The sequence below is a fragment of the Phoca vitulina genome, unplaced genomic scaffold (genome assembly GCF_004348235.1).
Source record: "Phoca vitulina isolate PV1807 unplaced genomic scaffold, GSC_HSeal_1.0 scaffold59, whole genome shotgun sequence".
In the NCBI taxonomy this organism is placed as follows: domain Eukaryota; kingdom Metazoa; phylum Chordata; class Mammalia; order Carnivora; family Phocidae; genus Phoca; species Phoca vitulina.
The window spans coordinates 6576057-6604027 of NW_022589762.1; the positions used below are offsets into that span (position 1 = coordinate 6576057).

At 48.2% G+C, this 27971-nt stretch overlaps 1 protein-coding gene across 1 annotated transcript in view; it reads right to left on the minus strand.

The window, feature by feature from the left end:
• Positions 1–471: 471 nt before the first annotated feature.
• Positions 472–27971, minus strand: part of LOC116623526 (anoctamin-2) — a 127660-nt gene continuing 100160 nt past the window's right edge. Inside the window, exons 8-12 of the mRNA XM_032390748.1 lie at positions 16335–16487; positions 15914–15966; positions 13822–14003; positions 2916–3021; positions 472–1005 (exon numbers count right to left, since the gene is read on the minus strand). Coding sequence (XP_032246639.1) covers positions 736–1005; positions 2916–3021; positions 13822–14003; positions 15914–15966; positions 16335–16487 — 764 coding nt within the window. The 3' untranslated portion in view covers positions 472–735. The remainder of the gene's footprint in view (positions 1006–2915; positions 3022–13821; positions 14004–15913; positions 15967–16334; positions 16488–27971) is intronic.

The following is a 27971-nucleotide window of genomic DNA, read 5'->3' on the forward strand; positions in this document are numbered from 1 at the left end:
TTCCGATCTTTCTTACTGTCTCTGTCTCTCTCTCAAATAAATAAAATCTTAAAAAAAAAAAAGACAAGGAGACGTATCTTTATAAAGAATGTTTCCATTTATTTTATTACTTTAGATCTGAACCTGCATTAAGTGATGGTTAGTTGCACAAGCTCAAAGCATCCCTGCGACATGAACTAGAGACAAGCCTGGGTTTGGGCCTCTGCCACTCACCATCAAGTCCAGTGGCCACAGCAATCAGCCCTGTGACTTGATTTGCACCCAGTGGGGCTATGACAGCCCCGGCTGCAAAGACTCAGAGGGGTCTGCTCAGGGAGATGGTGGGAAGCCCCCCTCAGGATGGGGGCTCACTTCTCTCCCTGCCTGTGGCCACCTGAGAGAGGACACCTGAGGGAACGCAGGGAAGGCTCATGGTGCCTGGGAGCCCGGGGGTAGAGACGCCCAGTTCTTTCACCAAGTGACTCAAAATAGGGTCCCAAGCCCCCAGAAGGATACAAAGAGGACCTAAAAGAAACTTAAGCTTGAAGTTTCTGAGAAGCAGCCCCATTTCTCTTCCTGCCTGTGCTCATTCTCTCGCTCGCTCTAGCCTCTCTCTCTCTCTGCACATGCACACCTTGCCGAGACCCCGGGAGGCTGGACCCCGGCAGACGTGGACCAGGAGGCCCGTGCAGGTGCACAGCCGCGCTCTGTGAGGTCCCTGGCCACTGCAGCGGCCCCCAAGTGGGGCTAGCTCGCTCACACGTTTGTGTGCTGAGAACCAGAGGACGCGATGCTGCCCGGCTGGCTCCGGCCCGAGGGTGCTGAGCTGGGCACCCGGCTCGTGCTGCGCCGCCCCCCTCCCAGGCTCCTCTGGGCGGGCTCGTCCGTCAGCTTGAGTTTCTCATGCTCCTCTTTCAGGAAGAAGTCCACCAACAAGCCCTTCTCTTTCTTGATCTGGTCGCTGATGTCCGTGGGGATGTCGGGAATCATCCAGTCCACGAGGACACTCAGGAACATCACGAGGTTCTGCCAAAAGCCAGGGAGAGGGGTTGAGAGGAGAGGCCCAGCCCAGTGGGACACCAGGGCTTCCCCCCGACGGTCACCCTTGCCCGTCAGAGTGGGGCGGGCGGTGTGGCGCCGAGGCGGGGGCGGGGGCAAGCACAGACCCAGGAGCAGGACACCGCCGTGCCCTTCTGGCTCTGCTACTTTCTAGCAGGTGCCCCGAGCTGGCGGACAGAGGTGCCCCGCAGCATCCCCATATAGAAAGTGGAGCAGTAATAAGTACCTGTCCCCCGAGCTGTTGTGAGGATGACACCAGTCAGTGCCTCACACGGGGTGGGGCTGTTGCTGGCCCCCTCCTGTCCTTCCTGCCCGGCCTCTCTGCCCGCAGGCGCCCTGCTCCAGCGCTCCCTGGGAAGTGGGCACAGGGCCCACTGGCCCCCCCAGAGCTCCCCCTGAGCCCGCTGCTCCTCTCTGGCTTCCAGCCCACCCTCAGTCCTCCAGGTCAGAGATGGACCTTTGCTTTCTGCGCTGACTTCTGGCCTCAGCCAACCTCGCCCTCACCCGATCCCGCTCTCTCTCCCATCCCGCTGAACGGGCCACATTGGCCCATCTAGGGCCCCTGCCTGCAGCTGCCCCTTCTCCCAGCTTCTGTGCACGCTGGTAACTGGCTTCCTTCTTCCACCTGCTGAGCCCCACCCCTGCGCTTGCAAACATTCCTGCAGCACTTTCCACTGAAGTGGCGAATACCTCACAACAGCGCCAGCTCAGCCCGGTACATGGCAGCTCCCTTCATAGCCCCGTTCCCACCCAGTTCGCCCCCTGAGCTGGGGCATTCTCTGTCCTCCAGGCACACGTGCACTCTGAGATCCGGGACAGTGACAGAGCCCCAGACGAGATCTCTAGGGCACGGCTGTCTTCCAGGCTCTAAACCTATTCCCACCTTGACCTTGACCCTCCCCTGCACCTAGGGGCCCAGGGGAGGGCCAGCAGACCAGCTGCTGCGTCCAGAGGCTCCTGGGTGCCTTTCATGCTCTAGAGCGGCTTCAAGCCACACTCTCCTCTTAAACCAACTTTCACAGTGTTAACATAACAAGTGTTCCATGTGACCTGTGGGAAAGCCGGGGGATGCCTGCAGGGGGGAGCAGCTTTTCAAATCCATCGCCCCATCTCCCCAGAGCAAGAATGGCTGTCTTCTTTAGTGAAAGACTAGCCGATGGGCTTCTCCACTTCCTGGGCCAGGGTCAGGCCAGGATATCTTAGAGCCCCCCAGAGATCTGCCTTCAGGGAATACAAAAGCCTGAGGGAGTGGAAGAGAAAAGGATCTGGGCTCGCACTCCAGCCCCTCTTGAAGGGCGGCAGGACCCCTAGTGGGACCTGGGGCCGCACACCCGCAGATCTCGGCCATGCAACCTGAGCTACGGCTATTGTCAGAGATAGCAATCGCGGGGCTCGAGTTTGCTATTCATCCATGGAGGCATGGCCGGATGGCTCTGGGGCCCTCCCCACCAGATGTCTCAGGGGCCGGAGCACGCTAACAAAGGAGGGAGCCAGCTGAGAGCTAGAAGAATGGTTCAGAACTCGAGCCCTTTCTTGAGCTGCAGAGACCAGGCGGGGCTCTGTTTGTCTGCAGTAGGGTTGAGACTCTGGTCCCTACTGCTCTTCTCGCTTCCTTTCTTGTCTTAGGTCTAAATGGGACTCTGTCTCCACCCTGCATCTTACCCCACATCTGTCTTGTAACCTTACTCTGCGTTCTATTCTCTTTCTGCAAATCCATCCATTAATGGAAGTTCTCTTGAGAGTGCTCCCTGCCTCCTCCACTTGCAGAGACCCCTGTGTCACAGTGCCCTGAAAGCATGGGGCAGAGGGGCAGGAGAGGAGACGTGGCTGTCTTTACCCCTGCAGCCCAGATTCTATTCCTTATCTGAACAACTCACCTGGAAGATGATGACGAAAGCCAGACGGGCAGACAGAATGGCCCAGTACTGTTTGGAAAACTCATATGGGTTCGGGGCCCACGGCGGCTCTCGGTAATCCTTAAACCTGCCCAGAGAGAAATGTGGTGTTAAGACTGGGAAGAGACGGAGGGAAGTGGGTGCCTCTGATCCTCAAGGATCAGAGCAGCAGGTAAGCCTCAGGCTGCCAGACTTGGGAAATAGCAGGAAGCAGGGAGGGAGGAATTCACAGCCCCACCAACAAGCATCCATGGAATAAAAGGACCAAAGTCCTAAAAAAAACCCAGTGTTGGCCTGGAAATGTCTTTTTCCTACTCTCTCTCTTGAACATCCCCCACGGCTTCCTCTGGTGTCTGGATTCTTCTTCCAGAGGAGCCCAAGAATCATGAGAAGAGCCCAGCACAGTGGTCCATGTTGGCCCCACTGGCCATGAGCTCAAGAGGGGAGGGAGATGCCCAGGAACTTTGGACAGCTCTCAGCAGCCCCTGGGCTCAGGGATGACACAGGTGGCTGCAGACAACCCCAGGCTTCCTTCCTGGCTGGCTGCTTCGGGACCATGGCCATAGAGGTGGCTTCATTCTTGCACCCCAAGGAAGGCTGACTCAAACCAAGCTCAAGGCTGAGTGAATTTGGGGGAATGGTGGTAATAGTGATGGTTGGTCAGTATCCTCTTCTACTGACCACATATATGATCTGTCCATGTGGCTTAAGAAACAAAATGTCAGTGTCTGACATGAGCTCACGCCTCTTTCTCAGACCCATGGAGAGATTTTCCTCACTGCTGCCTTTTCACCCCCATTCTGTGATGACTCATGTTAAAAACCGCTCATTTTCGGGGCACCTGCGTGGCTCAGTCAGCTAAGCATCTGACTCTTGATTTTGGCTCAGGTCATGATCTCAGGGTCCTGAGATCAAGCCCCACATCAGGCTCAGCAGGGAGCCTGCTTGAGATTCTCTCTCTCCCACCCCCTCTGCTACCCCCCCCCAAAAAGGCTCATTTTCTCAGACTCAGTTTTTTCTAAGCCTGGACAAGTGACAAGAGCTGGTACCAGAAGAATTATGACCCTTCATGGAACTGTTTTCTCCATGGAATTCAACAGATCTTTGAGGCTTAGTCAAAGCAAAACAAGCCCTGGGTGAAGGAGTGGGGCGCATGGCTGCCGAGGACGGCAGGGTGGGGACTCTGTCTGAGGAGGGGCCAACAAAGAAAACGATCTACACTGAACATGCAATACGCACCAATCCCTGAGCAAGGAGCTTTTCTGGAAGCTTTCCCATTCAATCTCCATAGCATCTTCCGGCAGGCACCGATATCCCGATAGAATGAATATAGGGGGACACTGAGGCTCAGAGAAGGTCAGTTACTTGCCCAGGTCTCTCTCATGGCCAGCAAGAACTAGAGTCAAGGCGAGAATCCCAGTCTGGCTGAAGGCAGGCCTTTCCTCTATTGTCACAAAGCACCTTGCCAAGAGCTGCAGTTTGAGGTGGGGGATTCAGAAATGGGTGTTTTGGGTTTTTTTTTAAGATTTATTTTTAAGATGTATTTACTTACTTGAGAGAAAGAGAGTAGGGGGAGGAGCAGAGGGAGAGAGAGAATCTCAAGCAGACTCCCCAGTGAGCGCGGAGCCCAACGTGAGGCTTGATCCCACCACCCTGAGATCATGACCTGAGCTGAAATCAAGAGTCGGATGCTTAATGGACTGAGCCACCCAGGCGCCCCAAAAATGGGTGCTTTCTGTCCCTTCCCCACCCAGAATGAGCCAGCTGCCCTAAAAGATCCAGGTAAAAGCATGGTGGCTTCCAACTGTCCACAGAGAGATGCAGGAAGAAGAGAAGGAAAAAAGAGGAAGAGGAAAAGAGATGCACACAGACAGAAAGAAAAAGGCAGAGCAACAGAGTCAACAACAGGAAGAGACAAACAGACATGGACAGTAAGCAGTCGACTAGGGCTGGGCAGGAGGCCAGGAGCTGCCCCTTCCCCACCTCCCCCTTCCAACAGCTGATCACAGCTGTTGCAGGCTTGCTTTGACATCCGGATGAAAAGCAAAGCTAACTGCAGCCCAGCAAAACACAACGGGATTCAGCATATCCATCCGAGGCTGAGGACAGAAGCACAGCCAGCTCCAGATTAGGCTTGCTAACAGGAGAGAGGGAGAGCATGGCTAAATGGAGAAGGACACCTTGGGGTGGGAAAAAGCTCAGGCTCACTGCCCTCCAGCTGCCCCCCAAAGGACCCCACGGTCCCCCAAGGGAATTTATCTACTCTTCTCAAGACCTCAGGAGGACAGGTGTGACACATCCGCCCTCTCTGTACCATGAGGACACCCTTCCCCAGGTCCAGCCCCATCCCTCCTGCTACAACCAGTCTGTTTCCCTTGTGTTCTAGCTCCATCAATGAAGGAACAGCTGCTCACTGACCTTGCTCTAGGGGCCACTGCTCACCCCTCTTTTTTCCCAGTCTGAAAAGAATCCACAAATAATCTAATTCTGGTCCCACCTCTGATACTAACTCACCACAGATTTTGGAGATGTCCCTTTGCCCTCCCTGAGTGTCCAAAACATTTTTAAAATCTAACAAACACATCCATTGAATCAAAGATCTGGGGAAAGAGTAACATAGATATTTCCAGAAAGCTTTACTTGAAAACACCCCCATGCCAATGGGCTAAAGGTAGCTCTGGTAGGACCTAGAGGACGAACTATCCATAGAAAAGAACAATGCACAATTTAATGAATTATGCGTCTGTTCATCTTTCCCTTTCTGAAGCTAACTTTTAAAAAGAACTGTGACCTACAGTAGTAAGAAATCATTTTCCATTAATGCATATGTAAGTATGTCAGTGAAATGAAAATCACACCCTTGCCATGTGCGATGCCCCGATATTTTCTGATTCTATTCTCTCCTGTCTTATCCTATTCTCGTCTTTAAAATGCTGATCCTGACCCACTAAGGTGATTTTCTAACCCATTCATGAACAATGACTCACAGTTTGAAAAATATTATTCCCACAAGCCTCTGCCACCAGGAAAGGATTGGTTGTTTACATTCCAATATAAGTTCAGATTTCATCATTTTTTTCAAGTGTCATCCTAAGAAGTCAAGCTTAGCAAATGTTTTCACTGAGTAACAAGAAGACACTACTTAAACAAAGAGATAACTTTTAAGACTAGAAATGGCCACAAAAGATGAGTGACCGGGGTGCCTGGGTGGCTCAGTCAATTAAGCGTCTGCCTTTGGCTCAGGTCATGATCCCAGGGTCCTGGGATCGAGTTCTGCGTCGGGCTCCCTGCTCAGTGGGGAGTCTGCTTCTCCCTCTCCTTGTGCTGCTCCCCCTGCTTGTGCATTCTCTCTCTCTCTCTCTCTCTCTCTCGCTCTCTGTCAAGTAAATGAATAAAATCTTTAAAAAAAAAAAAGACGAGTGATCAATGAACTTAATTGTGTCCACCGTGACACATGAGCTGTCGGCCAGGTCTGTTTAGCTTCTAAGCCCAGTGCACAGCACTGGCAAAAGCATGGGCTTTGGAGTCACCAGGTGAGGGCCTGATGCAACCTCTACCACTTTGGTTCTATGTCCTCTAGAAAGTTACCCGATGTTCTGATGGCCAAGGTGCTGGTCTAAAAAATGGCCTCAACGTTCCATCTTACAGGGATGTAATGAAGAGGAAATGTCAATGAAGAGCACGTGGCACACCACCCGACCTATCAGATATATGCCCAATAAACAGTAGCTATTCTTTCTCCTTTCCCTGGAGGTAGCTGACACCTCTCCTGTGAAGAGGACAGAGCACATATACCCCTGCTCCCAGTGCCTCCTGGCATTCCAGGGGGATTTTTGTGCTCTTGGGCACAGATGCTCCAAGCTTCCCCTCATGCTGATATGAATCAGAAAGAGTCAGCCATCACCACAACTGCCAGGGTCTTCTCCCAGGATCTGCGTCCAGGTAAATGGCACAAAATAGGGAAGCCTCAGGCCAGTGGGCGATAGAACTTCTGCTCCATTCCCAGCAGCTCGAAGGCCTTCCAAAACCAGATGCTTCTCCCTGGTTGAAGGAGTGTGGTTCTCCCAAAGTCTCGCTGAGTGGCGAAGCACTGGGTGAACCCCCACATCTGGTCACTTCCTGCACCTGCTGGCTGGGATTTAAGTTCGGAGGTATGATTTTAGGAACCATTCCTAGATCTCATCCTCACCACTCCAAAGCTCTCCTTATTCTTTTGAGCCTTAGTATTAATTTTGAGAGTGCCCTTGAGTCTGGTAATAATGAGAGGTTTGCAATTACAAAACCACTAGAGTGTCTAAACAGCAAGTGTGCACTGGGAGTGGCCTCTGTCACTTACTAGCTATAAGACCCCGAGAAACCTGTTTCTCATCTCTGAACCTCAGCATTCGAATCTGTAAAATGGAGCTAGCACGTGCATCTCCGTGCTGAGCACACAGAAGTGCTCCAGCTCTCTCCCACCAACCATAAATAAATGAACGTGTACATGCATGCACGTGCATGTACATTAAATGTTAAAGGAAAGCACAGTGAAAATTAAGTAAGACAATGCATATGACTGTGATTTCTGGAGGCTTCCACAGAGAATAAATACAATGGTTTCTTCCGGGAGAGAATGACTGGGGTCAGGACTATGAAGAAAGTGTTTTCCTTTTGTATATATACATATGTATACAGAATTGCTTTTATGATAAAAAAAATCATAATTTCAAAAGGATATAATTAATGGCAATATTTGGGGGACCCAAACACATTTTTATACTAAGCTTTGAGGAGCAAAATTATAGTGTTAACTGAGACAGACTCATATACAGTAAGTGAAACTGGTACAAAACTCATTATTATAATTTAGCTTTAAATTACTTTAAGATTATATCTAGATTGTTCTAACACTATGAAGAATCACAGGGAGTTGAATTTATACACTACCTAAAGAAATAAGGTTCCCATTAATTCAAAATATATTTCATTATTTTAAACAAAGCCATGAAACCCCTTAAAGGTTCTATGAGCTCACTTGGTGTTCACGCACGGAAGAGTCTGAGAAAGACGTGCACAAATGCCTTGCCGTGAGTACTGTTGGGGAGGTGCCTAGGACCAGGCAGAGGGTAGGGTGGACGTGGGACAGAGTCAGAGAGGCTGCCCGTAATGTTTAGGGTTTTTAGTATGTTACATGTATCATGAAATATTAAATTTTTTAAGAAAGAAGCAGAAAAGAATCTTTGGAGATTATTCATTCCATGTCCCCATTTTTATAGATGGGGACATTGAGGTGTGAAGGGGGAAGAGAGACTCCTGGCTCAGATGTCCCCCTCCCATCCTCACTTGCAGGGGTGGCCAGTGACAGGGACAGGGACATCTGCCACAATTAATCATCATCCAAAATCGCCGTAGGCAGGAAGTATGCCGAAGTAACAAACTGAGGAGTTAGTCATCAACAATCAGGGACGGCTTTTTCCAAAAATGAGATTTTAGTTACATTATGGATCAGTTAGGAAATACATTTCTCAACTCCAAACAGTGGTATGTTTAAAAAATTGTTTTAATAGTCCCAATGGAAATTAATGTCATATTAATGCTAAACACCATTACATACAATATTTTCATACCATCTGAGCTACTTCAAACTGCCTTCTGAAATTGGCCTTTAACAAGGGAAAACAGTACAGGCAATTAGGAACTAATGAGAACCACGTTAATCCAGGGGTTGATAAAGATCAGGAAAGGTGACACCCGGAAAAGCTGACTCTCCCTCTGGATTCAGCGAGGAGCAGATGAGAGACAGCCATGCACTGAAGAGAACTGTCCTCTTCAAAGACTTTTCACGTGACCTGGGAATATGAAAGAACTCAGGCCCTGCGGAGAAACCCAGCAGGCGCCACCCAAGGATGCTCAGCACCCCCACAGCAGGCCCATTGGGTTGACCATGCCCAAGTAGGCTCCCCAGTTTCCAGGCCCCAGATCCTTGGCCAGGCCCTCCCCTGCCGGCCCCTCTGCTCCCTTCCAATGGAGCCAGGAGCCTGGGCCACCATCCGCCCTCCAGGACATGGTAGCCCTTCTGCCCTGTCAATAGCCACTGCCCCTGCCCGCAGACCGACGTCATCGGACTGTTTATGAAGCAGCCCTGCCAGAGCAGTGAAAGGACTGAAGCAAACATTGCTCCAAAAATGCTGGGAATGTATCTCAAATGGGCAGCTGGAGACTTGTCCTAACTTTTACTGCTATTTTTAAGATACCTCTATCCCTGGCGAGGCCGGGTTGGAGCCGGAGACCTCAGTTTTATTTGACCACATTTATCTCCAGAGGTCACTGAAAGCTAAGAATAAGAAGGGTCATCGAGTTCCCAACACTATTTGCCAGAAAATCAGGGCAAACTTTTCATTTCCCACCACGGAAGCAGTTTTAAACACTGGCTTTGGAGCTAGCTCCAGAGCTCTCTCTCCTTCTCTCCCTCCCTTCCCCACCCTCTCTCTCCCATCCTCTCCTCTCTCTCTCTCTCATTCTCCTGCATTTCTACTTCTTACAGCCACTGATGATTCCTGGCTTACAACATCAGTAGGCTATGCCACCACTTTCTGAGACTCTGGTGAGCCAGCCAAGTTCACACAGCACGCAGTGAGCAGGACCCACTGAGGCAGAGATTTCCACCAATAATTATTATCCATCCAGGAAAAGGTAGCCCCAAAGTACACCTATATGATATCTAGATAATAGGCTGACCCTGCTGTCTGGACACCTGCTTACACCGTAGAATGGAGCATCTCTTTATTTCAAATGTACTCCCCGGTCTTCACACTGCAGCCAGAGAGAACACCAAAGAAAAGTATGATCTCATCCCTGCTCCCTGTGGCTCCCCACTGCCCTAAGAGGGAGTCCACGCACCTCCATATGACCACCGTGCTCTTCTTGGTCTGGCTTCTGTATTCTCTTCCTGCCTCGCCCCTCAGCTTATCCACCACTCCAGCTCCCACCACCAAGCACCAAGGAGCCCATCTACCTGGAAGGCCTTGTTCTCCCCAGACCTCCTTCACCACTTAAGGCTCCTTTCCGGTCCCCCAGCACTCTTCCCATCCCTCCCAGGCTGGCTTGGTCGTGTGAATGAGGAACGTCGACAAGAGCATCAGTCTGGCCAAGAGCATCAGTCTGGCCAACCTTGCACCGTTTGACCTTCAGGTTTTAGCCCCCTTGAAGCTTCCACACAATACTTAGGTCTGGGTTAGATGCATGCCTCCTTCTTCAGGGCTCTCAGAGCTCCTTGCAGTTACCCTATTATAAATTATTAAAGCTAGATTTTAACTGCTTGCTTACTTGCTCGTCTCCTCATCTAGACTTCTTGAGGGAGGCCTTGTGTCTTGTTCCTTATTATGGCACCAACGACAAGCCTTTATCGTAAGGTCTCAAAAATGGTTGCACAGCGAACCCATTATCCTTACCGGTACTGAGTAAGGAAACATGACAGATGCTCCGGAAATCATTTTGGTGTGATCTTGCAGATACATTTTCTTAGCAGAAATATAAAATGCACTTCCTACTTATGCACCCAGTAATAATTCTGCCACTTTGCTGGAAGAGGTTTTTGTTTTGTTTTGTTTTGTTTGTTGTTGTTGTTGTTTAATGGGCCACCAATAAGCCATGATCCCATCAGCTTGCACAGAAACGATGAAGAGAAGAGTCGTCGGGGCTTTGCAGCAGGCTGGGGAGTCCAGTGACTCTGAAAGCAGCTACAACAAAGCCTGATCTGCTCCATGTGTACTAATAATACCTGGTATGCTGGGCTTTGTTGTTGTAGCCATTCATCTTAACTTCTCACTAGGGCACTACCTCCTACTCTGTGCCTCAGATGGAGATCATTTCACCTCCGACCCCCAACTCCTCCTCAGGCTACCGTGATTGGTTCTGGGAGGGCATGCATACTGGTCCTAGCCGATGAGACTTCTGCAGGATCACTGGGAAAGAGGTATGTTCCCACTTGGACTTGGACCCAGTAGCTGCTGGCTGTCATACTCCAGTCATTTGGGAGGGAGGTGGAGAAAGATCTGATTTAGGCAGACCTGATTGAATCAAGTCTTGCCTTGGGGGCCCATTAAAGTCCTTTTATGTTTAAGCTAGTTAAGCCCCTGATATATCTGGAAAGCATATTCATAGTGTTTCTGGGAGATCTGATGGTCAGAAGCAAGGTCCCAGATCCTCAGTCCTTCTAGACCAACTAAAGAAACACACACAGGGGAACGGGATGCCTGGGTGGCTCAGTCAGTTAAGCATCTGCCTTCAGCTCAGGTCATGATCCCAGGGTCCTGGGATCGAGCCCCGCATCGGGCTCCCTCCTCAGTGGGGAGCCTGCTTCTCCCTCTTCCTGCCACTCCCCCTGCTTGTGCTCTCTCTCTCCCTCTAAAAAGAAAAAAAGAAAAAGAAAGAAAGAAAGAAAGACACAGGGGGCACCTGGGTGGTTCAGTGGGTTAAGTGTCCAACTCTTGGTTTTGGCTCAGGTCATGACTTCAGGGTCATGAGACTGAGCCGGGCATCAGGCTCCACACTCAGTGTGGAGTCTGCTTAGTTTCTCCCTCTCCCTCTTCCTTCTGCCCTTCCCCATCTGTGCTCTTTCTCTCGCTCTCAAATAAATAAATAAATAAATAAATCTAAAACAAAGAAACAACAACAAAAAAACCACACAGTGAGCCTTGCTTCCCCACACAACCCACACTGGTGTTGCTCCCGCTGCGCCTGGGGGTTGAGCCTGCATTCTTGGATAAATGTTAGTTTTACTTCAGAATCTGTCAGTGAAACCTCAGTAACTCGGAGAATTCTTCACCTTTCTAAGCCTTGGTTTGTTTTTATGTAGAATGAGGAGCTTCAACAAGACCATTTCTATACCTTCTGGTTATAAAAATGATTTTGTAAATATTACTTTTCAGTGCCAACTGCTGACTGACTTCATGTACCCTGCTGGAGCCAGTCTAGATGCTACCAGAAAAGCCTCGAGCTGGGACAGTCTCTGTGTAGTGGAACTATGTCTTTCTCGGACCTGTAGGCCAGAATGTAACACCAAGCACAGTCTGGTATGCCGGGCATACAGCGGAGCGGCCCTGGGCAGTGCATCGTGTAGCAGCAGAGGACCTCAGTCCCAGAGTGAGACTCTTTATAGCTTCAGATGGGCAAATACTGGAAACATCTAGGCTGACATAAATCAAGACCTGTGAATAAATGTACTTACCTGTTCTTAGATCTGGTCCCCGGTTTTGAGTCTCCTCCTGGTTGGCTAGAGTGGAACCCTACAGTTATCCCGACTAGGACCAGAATACCCTTCTATTTAAATCACACATTGGTAAGGCTGCATCACTCAGTCATCTGGGTTGGGAAGACCAATTCGTTTTCTCTCCTGTGTGGCGGCAGACTGTGAGTCTGAACCTGAGCAGCCATTGCACGAACGGCGGGCCTTAGGTACCAAGCGGGAATGCACGATGGATGCACCCAGGGTATGGCTTCTTCGACGGAAGGATCACCAGCTCTTACGTCAGACACGCTTGGGGATGGCCCAGAAAAGCCCTTGATACCTTTCTTAGGTTTTGGTTTTTGTTGTAGTTATTGCTCTATTTTTTAAAATATGAGGTGTGATCTTTGCTCAAGCCCTTCATGGGGACTATCATCTCACGAGGGTACAAAATGGTTAAAGAATTCATTCCCCTCTGTTCTCTTTATTTGCCTTTCTTGGGTTAATAGTGGAGAGTTTTCTGCTTCTTGGCTTCCATGATCCCCGTGCTGGTGGTTTTCAATCACGACTCTGACCTGGACCTCTCAGGAATTCCAGCTTACTGTGTCTCGGAGTTAGGTGAAAACTTTCCCACCACTTTTTTAATCGATGTGCTTGAAATCAAATTCATCATATGTACCATAAAATTGGATTCTTTTAGCATCTTCCCCATCACTGTCAATGGACCCACCTTTGACTTCAGCCTAACCGTGAGAGATATCCTTGGTTCGGGTGCCCTCTATGTCTCTTGCCACCAATGCTGTCATGTATTACAGTAAATAGCTCATCTCCTCACCTCCTCCTAATTCCTTCCACCACTCTGGGCTATGCCCGCCGTGGTTCATGGCTGACTGACGGCAGCAGCTCAGCTGCCCTCCCTGAGTTCCCCCAATTCTAGTCCATCCTTCTCTCTGAGACTAATTGTCCTAAGCCTACATTTTATCTATCATTCCTGGTACTAAAGAGGTAACTTCCTATCACATCACATTACAATGCCTGGAATACATCAAGATTTCCCATTATCGACTTCGTCCTACCTATTCAAATTCAACAATGCTTTGGCTTATTCTATCCTAGGAGTTTTGATATATTGCATTTCCTGTATTATTCCTTTTTATTATCTTTTAAGTGCTCTTCTTCCTAACTACATTACCTAACCCCTAAGTGTTCACCTAACACCCCAAATTCATCCTCACCCCACGACTTAGCCCATGCTGACTCCCCACCTAGCATACTCTTTCTGTCTTACAACTCCTCCTGGGCCGTCCAGGAACCCTACCCTTTCCTTTCTAGCTCCCACCGATCTTCCTCTCCTCTGAACACCCACAGTGCTCCTGGTCCACACTAGATAGAATCCCTGAATAGCCAGCTCTGTCCAATCTGCTCTGCTTGATTCTTCCAACCAGACCACAAACCCCTTGGTGGTAAAGACAAGGCTATATACTTCTTTGCTCTGTAGTGTCTGGCAAAAGTCCCTCAATAAATATTTATTGATTTACTGAAATTGATTTATCATGATTTGGGGGGCTGAGGGTAGGAGAAAGAGGGAGCAGAGAGTGATGTAAATCTAGATCTTCCAGATAATTACTTGGATCTACCACTTCTGGTCACCTGCTGCCACCCTCCTCCTCCCAATTACTTTACCTGCAGAATTGAACCTCTTGGTCAAACTGTGAGTTTTCTGGCTGCGTTCCTTCCTTCAGCTGGCTGATGTTGAAAAAGGAGAGGGTGTGGTTGACAAAGCCGTGCAGGGTCCCATTGTGACTATAGCCATACTGGTACACAAGGCGGGGGATAAAGTCGGAGGTGATGGCAATGACGAAAGCCTGAAGTACAGAAGCACAGGTGCTTGAGGGGTGGTCAAGATGGATGCTGTCTAGGTGGGGCAGGATCCCTCTGGCTGAGAGACTGGTCCTCCTTGGGCTCCCCATCCAGAGGCACCGCTCTGCTAGAGAAGTCCTTACTCTGAGCTCATGCAGCTTTTCCACCTTTGGTATGTGTGAGTGAACCCACTAGACAGTGGCTGGTTGCTAAGGATGCTAAGCCAGTGTGGATCGTTGGGTTCTGGAGGGAATGAGCACCTCTGAGATATTTGAATTGACACTGGTGTTGGCCAAGCCAAGGCAGAGTGGAAGATTTTTTGAGAAAATTACTGATCGTGATAAGAGGGTCACTTTCAGGTGATATGCAAGGACACTGGATGACCATGAACCTCTGTCTCTGGGGGACACCAGAGAACCAGGAACCCCAGGGATATGGTGCCACTGTTCCCTCCATTTGACCATTGTCTCTCAACACTTTTTAGCACAGCATGTAATGAAAGTTGTTCTTTCATCCATTTGACTTAGGAACACGGAGACAATGGGGGAAGGCGTGGGTCTTGCCTGATCCCACCACATGTACCCAATGCACGGTCTGGCATATTTAAGTGTTCTATAAATGTCTACGGAGCAAACCAAACAATGAGTGAATGATTGCATGTTTGAATGTGGAGGTACTTTCTGCAAAGAAAATCTTAAATCTTTCTGGCAGGTGTTTATACTGTATTCTGCACCAACAATTAAAGCCATTTTTTAAAAAAAAAAAATGTAGTTTAGGCATTGTTTTCTAAATGTATATATGAGTGTGGATGGCCATAACCATATTTGAGAATGAGTAACTTACTGAGCACTTGCTATAGGTCCTTTCATCTTCCCAGTTAATTTCCAGAATGATCCTTTTTGGAGGGTAATCTTATGCTCTCCCATTCTTACAGATAAATAAAGAAGTCTTAGAAAGGCCAGGGAGGTAAGACTTCTTGTCATTCTGTTGTATGATGGAAAGTGCCTAGTATGCAAGGCCTCTTTTCTAGGTAACACAACTCTAAAATATCTACTGATCTAGTTTCCAAATTGCACCTTATTTGTCAGCCTTAAGATGTGCACTTCCTATACCGAGCATTCAAAATGCAGCAGCTGATTCTCTCTGCTTCTCCTCATGCCTCTCTAGTCATTTTATGTGTTCTTAATAGGCAACCAAGTCACAGCCAGAACCAAAGTTTTTCTCCCGGGGGAAAATGGGTGGTGGCTTTCTTGGTATGCGCCAGGCCAGCAGGATTTTCCTCCAACAAAAGGCCCTACCCAGCCACCATCCACACAGAAAGCAGAAGCCAAAGCTGCCATTGGCTTGGGCCCAGCAAGATTTCCTCAGAAATGTGGACATGTCTGGCAAGGCAGTTAAGGAGGTCACAACAGGTAGGACCGCTCTTCTTGTATATCCTATCTTAACCTACACATGCCAGAGTCCATGGGAATAATCATGACTTCACATTGACAGCTTGGAGGAACCATAATTAGGAACCATGGCCCGGGCAACGGTCCAGGTATTGTTTAGCTCGGGAGTAGAAAAAGAAAGGAAAGAGATGGATAGATAGGCGGAATTCTTTCCTCATTATTCTTGGCTCCGAGGAAAGATCAGATTTTGACTCTTAAGGCCAAGGTATGCATTCCGGTGGATAATTACCTTTCTTTCGTGTCGTGAAGTTAACGAGAAAGTCACAGAGCCCTGGCCACGGCCTGATGAGTTAGAAGGCATGTACGCACTATTAACCAGGGTGCTGCCTTGAACGAAGCTCCAAAAGGAAAAGGCTGGGAGATAACAAGGGCTGGTACCCTGCTTTGAAGACCTCAGCTCCTCTGGAGGCCCCCTCTGCAGCTCCCTTCCCACAGAGCTAGGGTGTCACAGATGGAACACTTACATTGCTGATAATGGAGAACTTGCCGATCCCAGAGAGAATGTCAAACCAAATCCCTGTAAGACAGAAAGCAGGGCATCTGGCTCACTCCCACCCTTGGCCTGGTGACTGACAAGGCTGCAGCTCAGGGTGATGCTCCACGGGCAAGGTACCAGTGGAGGTTTGCAGGGCCCCCCAGGAATGGGCTTGCCTAGAAAGGCTTAGGTGCCACCCTGTCTGGAAACCAGGTGGACAAGTGGGTGTGGATAAAGGCCTCCCAGAGCCCAAAGATATGAGGATGAGGAGCTCCAAGGGATAAAGAGGCAAGGGCTTCCCCCAGCCCTCCTGAATCCAGAGTGCGATGGTGGTGGCAGGTGGTGGTGGGGAGCCCGAGGGGACCAACGGAGGTGGAGGGCATGCCATGATCTCTAAGCAGGGGACATACCAATATCTTTGGTTCTCACGGCATCTGGCCGTCTCAGCTCGGTCACAAACTTCTTTGCATCAAGCCGTACTTCAATGACATTGTTGAGGAGGGCGAACACAGGTGCCAGAGGAAAGGAGGCCACAAAGAGGGTGACAAAGCCAAACTGGATGACTAAGAGAGAGAAGAGCATGAGAAGCTTCACCAGGAAGAAGCAGGATCTAGGTAAACTTCGCCTTGCAGCTATGGCCCCTTGTCTTTTCTTATGGGGTCTCTTTCCCAACTTGGTCTCCTAGGATCCTTTTTCCTCCTGCCCCACAGTCATGGGTCTTTCTCTCTCAGTGCCTGCAGGCCCACAGGCCAAGGCCATCACCCCAGAGCAAAGCTCTGTGTTAGGCACAGTGAGGAGATGTGAGAAAAGGAGAAGTCTTGACTCTCTCCTTTCCATCACTCTTTATCTCCAGTCACTAATCCTGGTCCTCTAACTCACAGGTTGACAACCTTTCTCAGTAAGTGTATAGATAGTAAATACTTTTGCATTTGCAGGCCACAGTCTTGTCACAATGACTTAACTCTGCCATTGTAGAGCAAAAGCAGCTAGAGACAACACGTGGACAGACGAGCTTGGCTGTGTTCCAATAAAACTTTATTCACAAAAGCAGTACATAAAGTGGGCTGGATTTGGCCCATGGTCCATAGTTGTTTTTTTTTTAAAGATTTTATTTATTTATTTGACAGAGACAGAGATAGCGAGAGCAGGAACACAAGCAGTGGGAGTGGGAGAGGGAGAAGCAGGCTTCCCCTCGAGAAGGGAGCCCAATGTGGGACTCGATCCCAGGACCCTGGGATCATGACCTGAGCCAAAGGCAGACACTTAACGACTGAGCCACCCAGGTGCCTTCGTGGGCCATAGTTTGCCAACCCCTGATGTAACTTAAAAAAAAAAAAAAACACCTCCCAAATTTGGCCTCTTCTTTCCATATCCATAGTCACTGCCTTTATTTAGAAAGTTTATTCATTCATCACACATTTATTGAGAGCTCACTGAATGTCAGGCACGTTGCCAAGTATTTCAGGAGGCAAAGGTCTGGTCCTGCTTTCAGGGAGCTGGGTGTAAAGCAGAAGAGAGAAATGTACACAAAGATGTGCACCGAGATTTTCTGCGTGCCAAGAGAGAACGAGGAATGTACCAGAGGTAGCAGAGACCCAGGGGAGGGGGAGCACAAGCCTATTCAGGCTGGGGACTGAGGAGAGCCTCCAGATCAAACACCTGAGCTTGGTCTTGAAAGACGGGCCTGGACTAAAGAGAGCATTCCAAGCAGAGGAAGCAGTGTGAGCAAAGGAGGGGAGGAAGCCTGAGCCAAACAGATGGCTGTACGGTTTCCAGCCCCTCATTACTTCAGCCTGGGCAACTGCATGACCCCCTAACTGCTTCCTTTGTCACCAGTCTGCCCAGGGCTCTATAGTCTCTTCCCTCAAAACCCCCAGTAGTCTGATCCTGTCACTTACCTCTCATAAAAATGGCTGTGGGCTCCCCTCTGTTTCTTGGCTATAGGCCAAATTCCTTATCTTGGGAGGCAAGTACTTCAGTCTGCTCCCCACCTACTTCTCTAGCCCCATCTCTCCACATTTCCCCCACAGCCATCGAGCTTCTGCCTTCTGGCACCGGGTTTCTCCCCCTCGGGGTCTTCCCTGAAGGCAGCAGGTGCCCCCACTCGCCTGTACACCTGCTCTCCAGGTAACAATATCTATGCATCCCCAAGACCATTCAAATGCCATCTCCTTGCCATCTTCCTCCTGCTCTACCCTCGCCCCACCTTGGTGCCTGCCTCTGTTACAGCCCTCACTGTGTGCTCATACCTCTTTTCCACTAGACAGGCAAGGGCCCCATCCATCCCTAGGGGCTCAGCCACCACAGTCCTGAGTCCCAGGAAAGCCACAGTCTAATAGGAACCCCCTACGTACCAAGGGCAACTTATTTAACTTCTCCAGGTCTTGGTTACTTTGACTGCAAATCGAGGATGACAATGCCCATCTAGGTTGTCACGAGGGTAAATGATATTGCACAAATTAAGCGCTTAGAACAATTTCTGCCACTTAATAATTGTTCAATAATGTTATCTGTTATTTATCCCCTTATTGAGATAAATATCAATACTCACAGGTGGTTGCAATGTATACTGCATACGGATATGTTAAACAGACACAAAAAGCCCTGAATGAGAGTCAGGAGGCCTGACCTCTAGCCCTGGATATGTTTCTCACTAGCCATATGTCCTTGGGTAATGCTCTCTGCTTCAATGGGCTTCAGCATCCTCATTGATAAGTTCTGAAGAGACAGGTTTAAATTCCTCTTGAGGTCTGATTTGTAATGATACTGTGATTCTCATTTTCTTGGACAAACTTCAAGATTCTAGGATATTCAAATAAAGAATGAAAACCCAGGATCTAAACTAAAAAAGTAATAATAAAATAGAAAATGTTCACAGAGGGATATGCCTACCACAGCAGTTTGAAGAAAGAGAACATGCATGGAACTGCTTTTGATTCGGCAGTTTGCTTGGGCCCACAGTTGTGGGTTATTGCTCTTGCTGATGCAAGTCTGTCTCTGCCGTGGTCCTTGATGGCCAGTGGATTCTCAGCTGGCCCCAGGAGACTGGCAGGTGTCAGTTGGTGGCAAAATGCACCAGAAGTCGCAGATTTGTCAAGGTTGGGATCTTGGAATGAAGGCCTGCCAAGCTGGCTGGCTGAAGGGGTTGGGGCAGTGGGGAGGGGGAGGAGAAATCTTCAAAAACAAGTTCTGGGAGCCAGTTCAAAATGCAGGGTCTAAGGCATCTTTTAAATCAGGATTTGCTGAGGAATTCACTTTAGAGTCAGGGGTAGGGGTGGGGGCAGAGGGGGTGGGGGGTTGGAATTAACAAGGAAAGCAAAACAGATGTTAGACTAGTTTTCTAAAACCTGTAAAATGCATGTCTGTGTTTAAGCATATATATGAACGTGTCTTTATTTATGGCCTTCTAAGTTGGTCTTCTTGATTCTAATGAGCTCAGTTCTACAGGGCAAGTGTTCTTCTTCTTGTCAGTGACTTCCTTGAGCAAAACCATGCAAACTCTCCAAAGCCCCAACAAAGGCCTTGCAAGGAGACTGGTAGGGGGAGGAAGGGGCAGGTTACTCTTTAAATGTAGACAGAACGCCCTCACCATACTTGTGCAAATGGCACCCAGACACCCAGGGTCTTCCAGGAAATAGGAAAATAGGACTGTGCACTCACTCTCCTTTCCTTCACGTGATCTCCAGGGACAGAGATGAGCCCTCTCCCTGGGGTTGCCTTGATGGTTTGCTTTTTTACCTTCATAAACTCTCCAGACCCACAGGCTCCCTTTGGTCTCTCTTGGGTCTACATAAACGACTTTCAGTGGTGGCTAAATGCTCACGGTGTGCCTGAATTACCCCAAGGCCATGACACGGTTCTTATTTTTCTCCTTGTCATGTAAGTCTGTGTGTCCAGCACTGGATGACCTCAAGGGGGTGGACTCAGCAAAGGCCAGTGGTTCCAGGCCTGCAGTGACAGGGCACCCCCGTCCCTGCTCCAATGTTCCTCAGGGTACCCGAGGCCACGAGGAGCCCCTCTCTGCAGATGTTCTAAGCTGCAGGTGCTTCCTGCTTAGAGGGGGTACACTGCACATTTCCAGGAATCGGCCCAAAGAGGCAGAAACAAATAGGAAGCTTTGTTTTATCTTGTGGAGAAAAGAGTTATAAAACTCTAACCCTCTAGCATACACATGCCAAATCCAAGACTTTTTCTTTTTAGTCAAAGACCTAAATGCTGTATCAGATGGGCGTCCTTCTGGGTTCACTTCGACACAACGATACCGGCCTTCATCAACACCACGATTTGCTTCTAAAAACAGCCAGCCTCCATTAGGATAAGAACGTCCCTGGGAACCCCAGTGCACTGCATAATAGAAGCCAGCTTGGCTTGACCAGTAACAGATTAAACCTGGCCAAGCCAATTAGGGAGGAATCCATAAGTTGATTTTCAACTAAATCTTTACAAGGCCTGCTGTAAAGTGCTCCAGAAATGCTGAGCTGGAAGCACAAAGACTGGAAACACTCGGAGGCACAAACTCCATTGCTTTTCTCCTCTCACTCTCCAGGACCTTCTAAAATCAACACCAGCCCCATACTGCCTGACGCTGGAGACAATTAAAATCTTGGCCTTCGTTATCTGGGCTTAGGTTAAAATAACAAGGAGGAGTGGATTAAACTAAACAAGATGGCTTCCAGCAAGGACATTCCAGGACAATCTGCTTAAAGAAGAAAAATAGCGCATTAGGTAGAAAAGATTGGCCAGGATTGGTGGAAAAGCTCTTGATCGAACACAGTTTTTACTCATTAATTTAAAATTCTTCAGTGAAACCACACTCCCATCACACATGGGCTCATGTGCCCACACACATACATGCATAAGTGTGCATGCACACACGCACGCATGCCCCCCCCACACACACACACACACTCTCTCTCTCTCTCAAGCCCAGATCCTTGTCATGACATACAAGACCCTTCGTGATCTAACCCTAATTTGTTTTTCCAGACACATGTCCTCCCCACCCATGCTCTGAGCTCAGGGCTAATATTTAGCTGGTAAGCTTGGAGACCCACTCTGCTTGCTTTCCAACCATTTCAAAAGCCATTTGTACCTCTTCGAACTCACCACATTTTCCATATTTCTGAGCCTTCATACATACCACTACTATCTGTGCTGCTCTAATTTTCCTTCTCTTCTTGTGTGCTGAATGAATTACAATCCATATTTCAGGTCCGACTCAAACCTAACCTTCTCTATGAAGAGCCTCAGTCCCACCACCTCACCCAGGCAGAAGTGAGTGCCATGGGCATCTCTCCACCTCACTCCCATCATGCCTTGCACATGTCGCTCTACTGGTCTATTTGATTTGCTCCCTAGATGGGGAACCCCTGGGGACCATGGACATATCTGATTCTTTTCTGAGTCCTCACAATTTTGTGTGGTGCCTATCCCACAGTAGGTGTCCAGAGGTTAGTTGGTTCATAAATACAAGCTTATTTTTTCACCAGCTATAAACACAAAACAGATACAAAAAGAGGCTGACTCAACTGTGTGAAGGGAAATCACTGTACTTAGTGACGGTGAGGAAAGATGGGACATGAAATGCTGACACCTCCACACGGCAGTTCTCCGTGCTGTAACTTGCATGGAAGACTTGGAAGAAAGTGAGTATAAAACCAGTCAGTCAGGAGAGTCTAAATCTAATGAAAATCATTACAGTATTTTTTCCCTTAACTTTCTATAGCTTAGTGAAAGTAACACAGTCTTCTTAAGGGGATTAAAAACTGGGGGCTTAAGAATCCTCCCTTTCTTGAACCACTAACAAACAATACATGGAAATTATTAAGGGACACATTGGTGTGAGTTTGTCTTCTCACTCAGGAAGCATTCGCTGAAAAGATTCAGCTAGGAACAGTCCATTAATATAAATGCTTATGTGAAAATAGAGCAAGGGAAGGTCATCGCTGTTTATTTCATCAGCCCATATTTCAAGGCTGTACCCAGTGACGCCCTTCCCCTGAGGGCAAGAGAAGCCAACTGGGCTCAGCACCGAGAGTATCTGGTGTAAAAAGGAATTGCAAGTGTCGGTTGATCATTAAATAGGAAGAGATAATGAGGGCATGAGCATGGGCCTCTACTGCTTTGGAAAACAGTTAAAAGCCCTGAAAGAATATAAGAAGGTTCTCAGTGTCCATCATTCACCATTCATTCATTCATCCAACTATCATTTATTGAGCATATTCTATATGCTGGGCACCATGTCTACTGCCAGGAAACAAAGATGAACAGATTACTGTGCCATCCTCCCAGGAGCTCCTAGTACACAGTGGAGAAGGTGGACATGTAAACAAACCCTGCTGGTGTCACAGAGTTAGAACTCTAATGGCAGCATTCACAGAGCACCGGGGCAGGAATAATTCATGTTTACCAGCAGATCCATAGGGCTTCACAACCACTGGGCTTGACTTGAAGAACAAAGTAAAGGAGGCATTTGAAGGTTCGCTATAGGGTTGGTAGTTAAGATCTGTCCTGAAAACCACTGATCCAAATTTCCAAACAAACTTAGGAAATAAAGAAGTAAGTGGAATTCCTCTTCAATATGTACAGAGTCACTTGGGGTTTATACAATGGATTGGGCTCAATTCAGAAACTCTGGAAGTCATAACAGGAAGGAACAGGCTTGAAGGAACAGTTTAAATATTAAGAGTTTACTGCATACAAATCAATGCAACATTGGGACAGATTGGCAAGGCATATTCTCTTCAATTCTTTGTGATTAAGGGAGACCCAGTCCCCACTTTTTCCTCACCGCCACATGAACTGTGAAATACTAGTTTCTTCAGATGGACAAAGAAGGTCCAGTGACTTTTTAGAGTCCTGCTACTCGACAATTCAGAGTCTAGTTTTAACAGCAGAACACAGGTTGATAGTACGATATAGACCAGTCCATAAGCAGCCCTCTTCTCTACCTTGGGAAAAGAGGCTAGCGCCGTGGGAGCCTTCTGGGATGAACCCTGCTGATGACCACAGCAAAGGGCAGGAGAATGTGGCTCTCAGCCACGGGGAACTTAAAACCTGGACACTGTGCTCTTCTGGAAAAATCTGCACATTGATCCCCTTCCATAGCCTCTAAACCAAACTCCAATGCTCAGACTTCGTGGAGCTTCAACCAACATTTCCTACACATCTACCCTGTGTAGGCAGCATCCTCTCTGGTTCATAAAAATAATCTTCAATGTCAAGTATTATTATTTCCATTTTTCCATTAAGAAAGCTGAGTCTCAGAGAGGTGAAATAATTTTCCCAGGGCCACGGACCTAGCAACTGATGAAGCTGGGAAACAAAGATAGCTTCTGATGCCAACCAAATTCAATGTCCTTTCACCACACAAGAAGGTAAATATTTGGCCCTGATGCGATAGTGTCCATCCCTCTCCCTAGCTGCTCTCATGTCTCTTAAGTTTCCTTTACTGTATCTTCTCCAATCTGATTTCTAATCTTCCTGTCAGGCAATCTGTACTGATATTTTCACTCTCCAAAGCATCTTCACTCCCATGTCTTCTATAGCTGGTGCGTTGGAGCTGTCCCTGCCATTTTGTGTGTCATTGCTCCTGTCTGGCCTACATTTGTGCCACCTCAAAAAACTTGTATCAGTGGACCTAGTTCAGCTTTTTTTTTTTTTTAAAGATTTATTTATTTGAGAGAGAGACAGAGAGAGCACAAGCAGGGGGAGAGGCAGAGGGAGTGGGAGAAGCAGGCTCCCTGCTGAGCAGGGAGCCCGTTGTGGGGCTTGATGCCAGGACCCTGGGATCATGACCTGAGCTGAAGGCAGATGCTTAACCAACTGAGCCACCCAGGAGCCCCCTAATTCAGCTTCTTAAAACTAGAGAGAATTGAGTGGTGAGATCTACTGATTTATTTCTGATTTTCAGAGAACAGCCTGGTGAATTTCCAGTAAATGTTTATTGTGAACAAATGAGTGACCTGGCTTACTCACTCTTGTTTACTTTATCCACCTGCAAAATGGGAATGTGAAAACCAGTTATTCATTCCTTCCTCCCATCCATCCACCCATCCATCCATCCTCCATCCACCCATTTGGGCTGTGGTAACACAGTCCATGAGGTGGAAGGGCAATGAAACTAAGCGTGATCAGAAAGAAGTTCCCAAGCAACAAATCATGTCTGAGAACCTTTGTTTCCTTTATTCCTTTGCCCTTCATCTTCCCAAAGGGCTGTGAAAAAGTCAACAAAAAGAACACAAAATTAGGTTTATGGAATTTTAGAAAAAAAAGGAAATGACAAAGGAAGGAAGGAGAAACAAATATGCAAACTCTAAGGACCCATTCCGGGGCTATGACTGAGCAACCGAGTGTACTCTGAGCTTCCTGGCTGTTACAGCAAGAAGAGAAATGGGAAAGTGATGTAGTTCTCAGTAAGTTTTTATCTTAAAGACTGCCTTCCATTTACTCATCCACTCATTTCACAAGCACTGACTGGGCATCTCCTGCATGTCAGGAGCCTTCTGTAGTACACTGAGGGGTATGGTATCCAGATATACTCTTGCCTTTTCTCTTAAGTACGTATGGGGAGAGGGACTCTTAGCACAGAAAATGACAAGCAATGTATGCTTCAAAAGCAAGCGAGAGAGAGAGAGAGAGAGATGACCTGTGACTCACCCTACTTCCCAGAAATACTGGGATGAGACCCTGGATACTGCCTGAACTGTGTTTAAATGCCATTTGGAGAAGATGGCAGGTGCTTGATTATCCAGTGAGATGACTCAGTCTGTATAGACAGGATGGCTCAGGGAAAGGAATTTCCTGGCTCGTTGAGCCATTGCCTTGTAGCATACAATCTTGGAGTTCTATGAAAGAATATTCGGGCTTCAGTGCTGATGACTGTACAGGTACTCTGGAATATTTCATCACTTACAGCTAAGGCACCCTTGGGACTAGATTTATAGGTCTGGTCTGTTGGAAACTTGGAAATTACCCAGTGTGGTCCCCACCATCCATGACCAAAGGATATTGGAATATGGAAGGGATCTTGGATGTCACCTAAGTCATTGGTGTATCTGAACCTTTCCACTCTTTAATAAGTGGCTACCTTTACCTGATCATTACCCAGGGGAAGACAGTAATGTCTGGAGCCAGCTCTTTCCATTGCTCTTTATTCTCTGTCTCAGTTGCAAGTCACTGAGACTTTGGGCTATCTGTTATAAAGCTTTATCATAGCAGTAGCTGACTATTACATGGGATATTTTGCCTGAACTACCCGGATGACTGGACAAGTCTACCAATTTGTATTGCTGTAGGAGATCTGCGTTTGAGAGGACAGCATTCCCTCATCATAAACACTTGAAAATAAGGCATCTTGGCCTCTGGTTGGAGGAAGTCAAGGGGTAGATTGTCCCACCTAAATCAACACAGCCAGGGGTTCTGGAGAGCTCTGGTGAACAGTGATGTCTATAGAGTCCAATTATCACTTTGTCTTCAAGGTCCTTTCTATAGGATTATCTCTTTCACTCTTTATTCCTCTTCTTCCTTCTTCAAACATTTATTAAGCACCTACTGTATGCCAGGCCCTGTGGTTAGGTGCTATGAATGAATAAGACACAATTCCTGCCCTCAAGAAGCTCCCTTCACAATTTTGTGAATATGAACATAGGCCACTGGTGTTCAATTGTATCACTTATTTATCTGATAAAACGGTAATGAAACTTGATCAAGAGATTCTTTTGGAACTTCCAGAATTAAGTTCAGGCCTACATTCTCATGCCAAATTCCACTCTGTAAAAGTCAGACTGCCTTAAGTGTCAGAGAACTTCGCTTGCAGCCCTTAAAGCAACTGAAGAATTTCCTCCCATCAGGCTCTGAGGAAAACTCCACAATGGGGCTGTGAGGGGCCTGTGGCCAAAAAGCTTTGAAGCCTCATTTTGGGGTTGGGGACAGTGATGATTAATGTCACGGCCTGCTCCTGGGCCAGCATTCTTTCCTCCCCTCAGCGGTGGGGGTGGGAGACTACCCTTGAAGTCCCCCTTAGTCCCCCTTAGTAAGCTCTTCAGGAAAAGGGTTTGATATTGGAGATTCCCTCGAAAGCTTGCTGCTCCCTTCACAGGTTTCTCCAGCTTAATCCCTCACTCTCAGGTTTCTCTTTGTCTGGGGCCAGCCTATCTCCACCACCGGGTGCTGCCTAGAGGTAGCTCCCTACCTCCACAGGCTGACTCCCAGCTCCACCCCCTACTCCCAGCTTCCCCTTCACCTCAGGGCCATTCCCCCATGCCTGCTGGGCCCTGAGCCCTGGTTCCAGCTCAATTTAGAAACATGTAAATATAATACATCTCTCCCTGCTGCTTCCCTCAACTGATGACCTGCCTCACCATTACAACTGACAGGCTCAGAGTGGGCTCAATGCACTTCCTGTCTGCATGGGTGGTCCTGGGGATCACGGGGAAGGAAGCTGACAGCTGAGAGTGGAGCCAGGGATCACTATGTCAGGCACACCAGAGGGAGTGGGCAGCTTTGGTTTCACTGCTCTCATTTTTGTTCAAAGCCCAAGACAAGGGTCTTTCTGGAATTGGGAGGTCCAACCTGTTGGGAAGGAAGGAAGAAATCTCCCTCTACCCCTATCCCTCCATGAAAGCCCAAGTTCCCATGGGTCCTGAGGAAAGTGTCTTGTGCAATGATCTGGAAAGGGGCTCTAGCCCCAGTTCCACTAATGGGTCTGTGGGGCAACCTTAGGCACCTTGCATCACTTCCTGCGCCTCTTGCCTTCAAGGTGCATTGTCTAGCTGGATGTATGAACTGGGATGCCAGCACTGGAAGTGTCCCAGGAGGTTACCTGGTCCAGTTTGCAACTCTTTATTCTTGTCAAGACACTCAGTGCAAAATGATTATGTGCATCATTCACTTCCATTGGGGTGGCCAGGTTTTGTGCATGCTGAAACTTCTCTTGCTCTCTCACTCAAAAATAATCTAGAAATATGAGGAAGTGAGGGTAACATTGACTCTGCTTTACCTTATATTTTTAAACTATATGATCAGTAGTAGCACCTAACTTGTGACCTATTCCACAGTTGGTTTTGACCACAGACCCGTGGGTCACATCTCTGCAAGGAAAAAATCGTCATCTGGTCTAATTCCCTGTCATGTCAAGGAGGAAAGTGAAGTGAACGGAGAGATGATATGACGTGCTCAGGGTCACACTTCTTGATAAAGGCAGAGCTGGATTCACACCCGCTTCTCACCTGACAGACACCCTGTGAAGACGGGAAGAAGAGAGACTCCTTGCTCTGCCCTACAGTGATCATCTGAAGAGAAAAGGGGCTTCACTATGAAGACAGAGGTGCAGAGGAATCAGAAGCAGTGATAGGATTACTACCACCAAACCTTACTTGTCCGTAGGGATGGCAGAAACTATCGCCTCCAACAAGGTTTTGACATTTGTGGACTTCTCTTCTCTTCCCCCGGCAAGCTGTTTCCCAGGGCTGCTACCTACAAGCAGCATGGAAGGGTTCATATTACGTCTTCTCTTATTTCCTTGGCTTACTCACTGGAAAGGAGTACATAATAGGCCTGAGCTGGGGGAGGGGAGAAGGCAGAAGCAAAGGGGAGGAGGGGGAGGGGGAGACAGGAAAGGGGGAGGCGGACAGAGAAAGAGAAACATGGATAACCCCCATTCTTGGGAATCCACCCATTGGATTACCAGCCCATTAGTACATGAGAACTGACTGCAGCTTTGCTAGAAGCGAGATGTTTCAGCCTAGATAAGAGAAAGGCGGAGCCAGAGAAGGGATACCCTCCTGTGTTCAGTCACTCCTTCACAGGGCTCTCTGGTGTGTTTTCAGGGCTGGTGCCTGTCCCCAGGAAGTTAGTTACCAAGAGGTATCAGAGGCATTGCTGTCTTAGGAGGCAGCTTGTCTGAAATCCTGGGGTGGGAGTGGGGGAGGCTAAAATCCTGAGGCATGGGGGAGGAGGGAGGGGAGGGGAAGGGCACGGAGGGAAGGGAAGGGGAGGGGCTTTGGGGAGGAGGTGACACCAGAATGAGAAGGCCCAGGGAGTCCCAG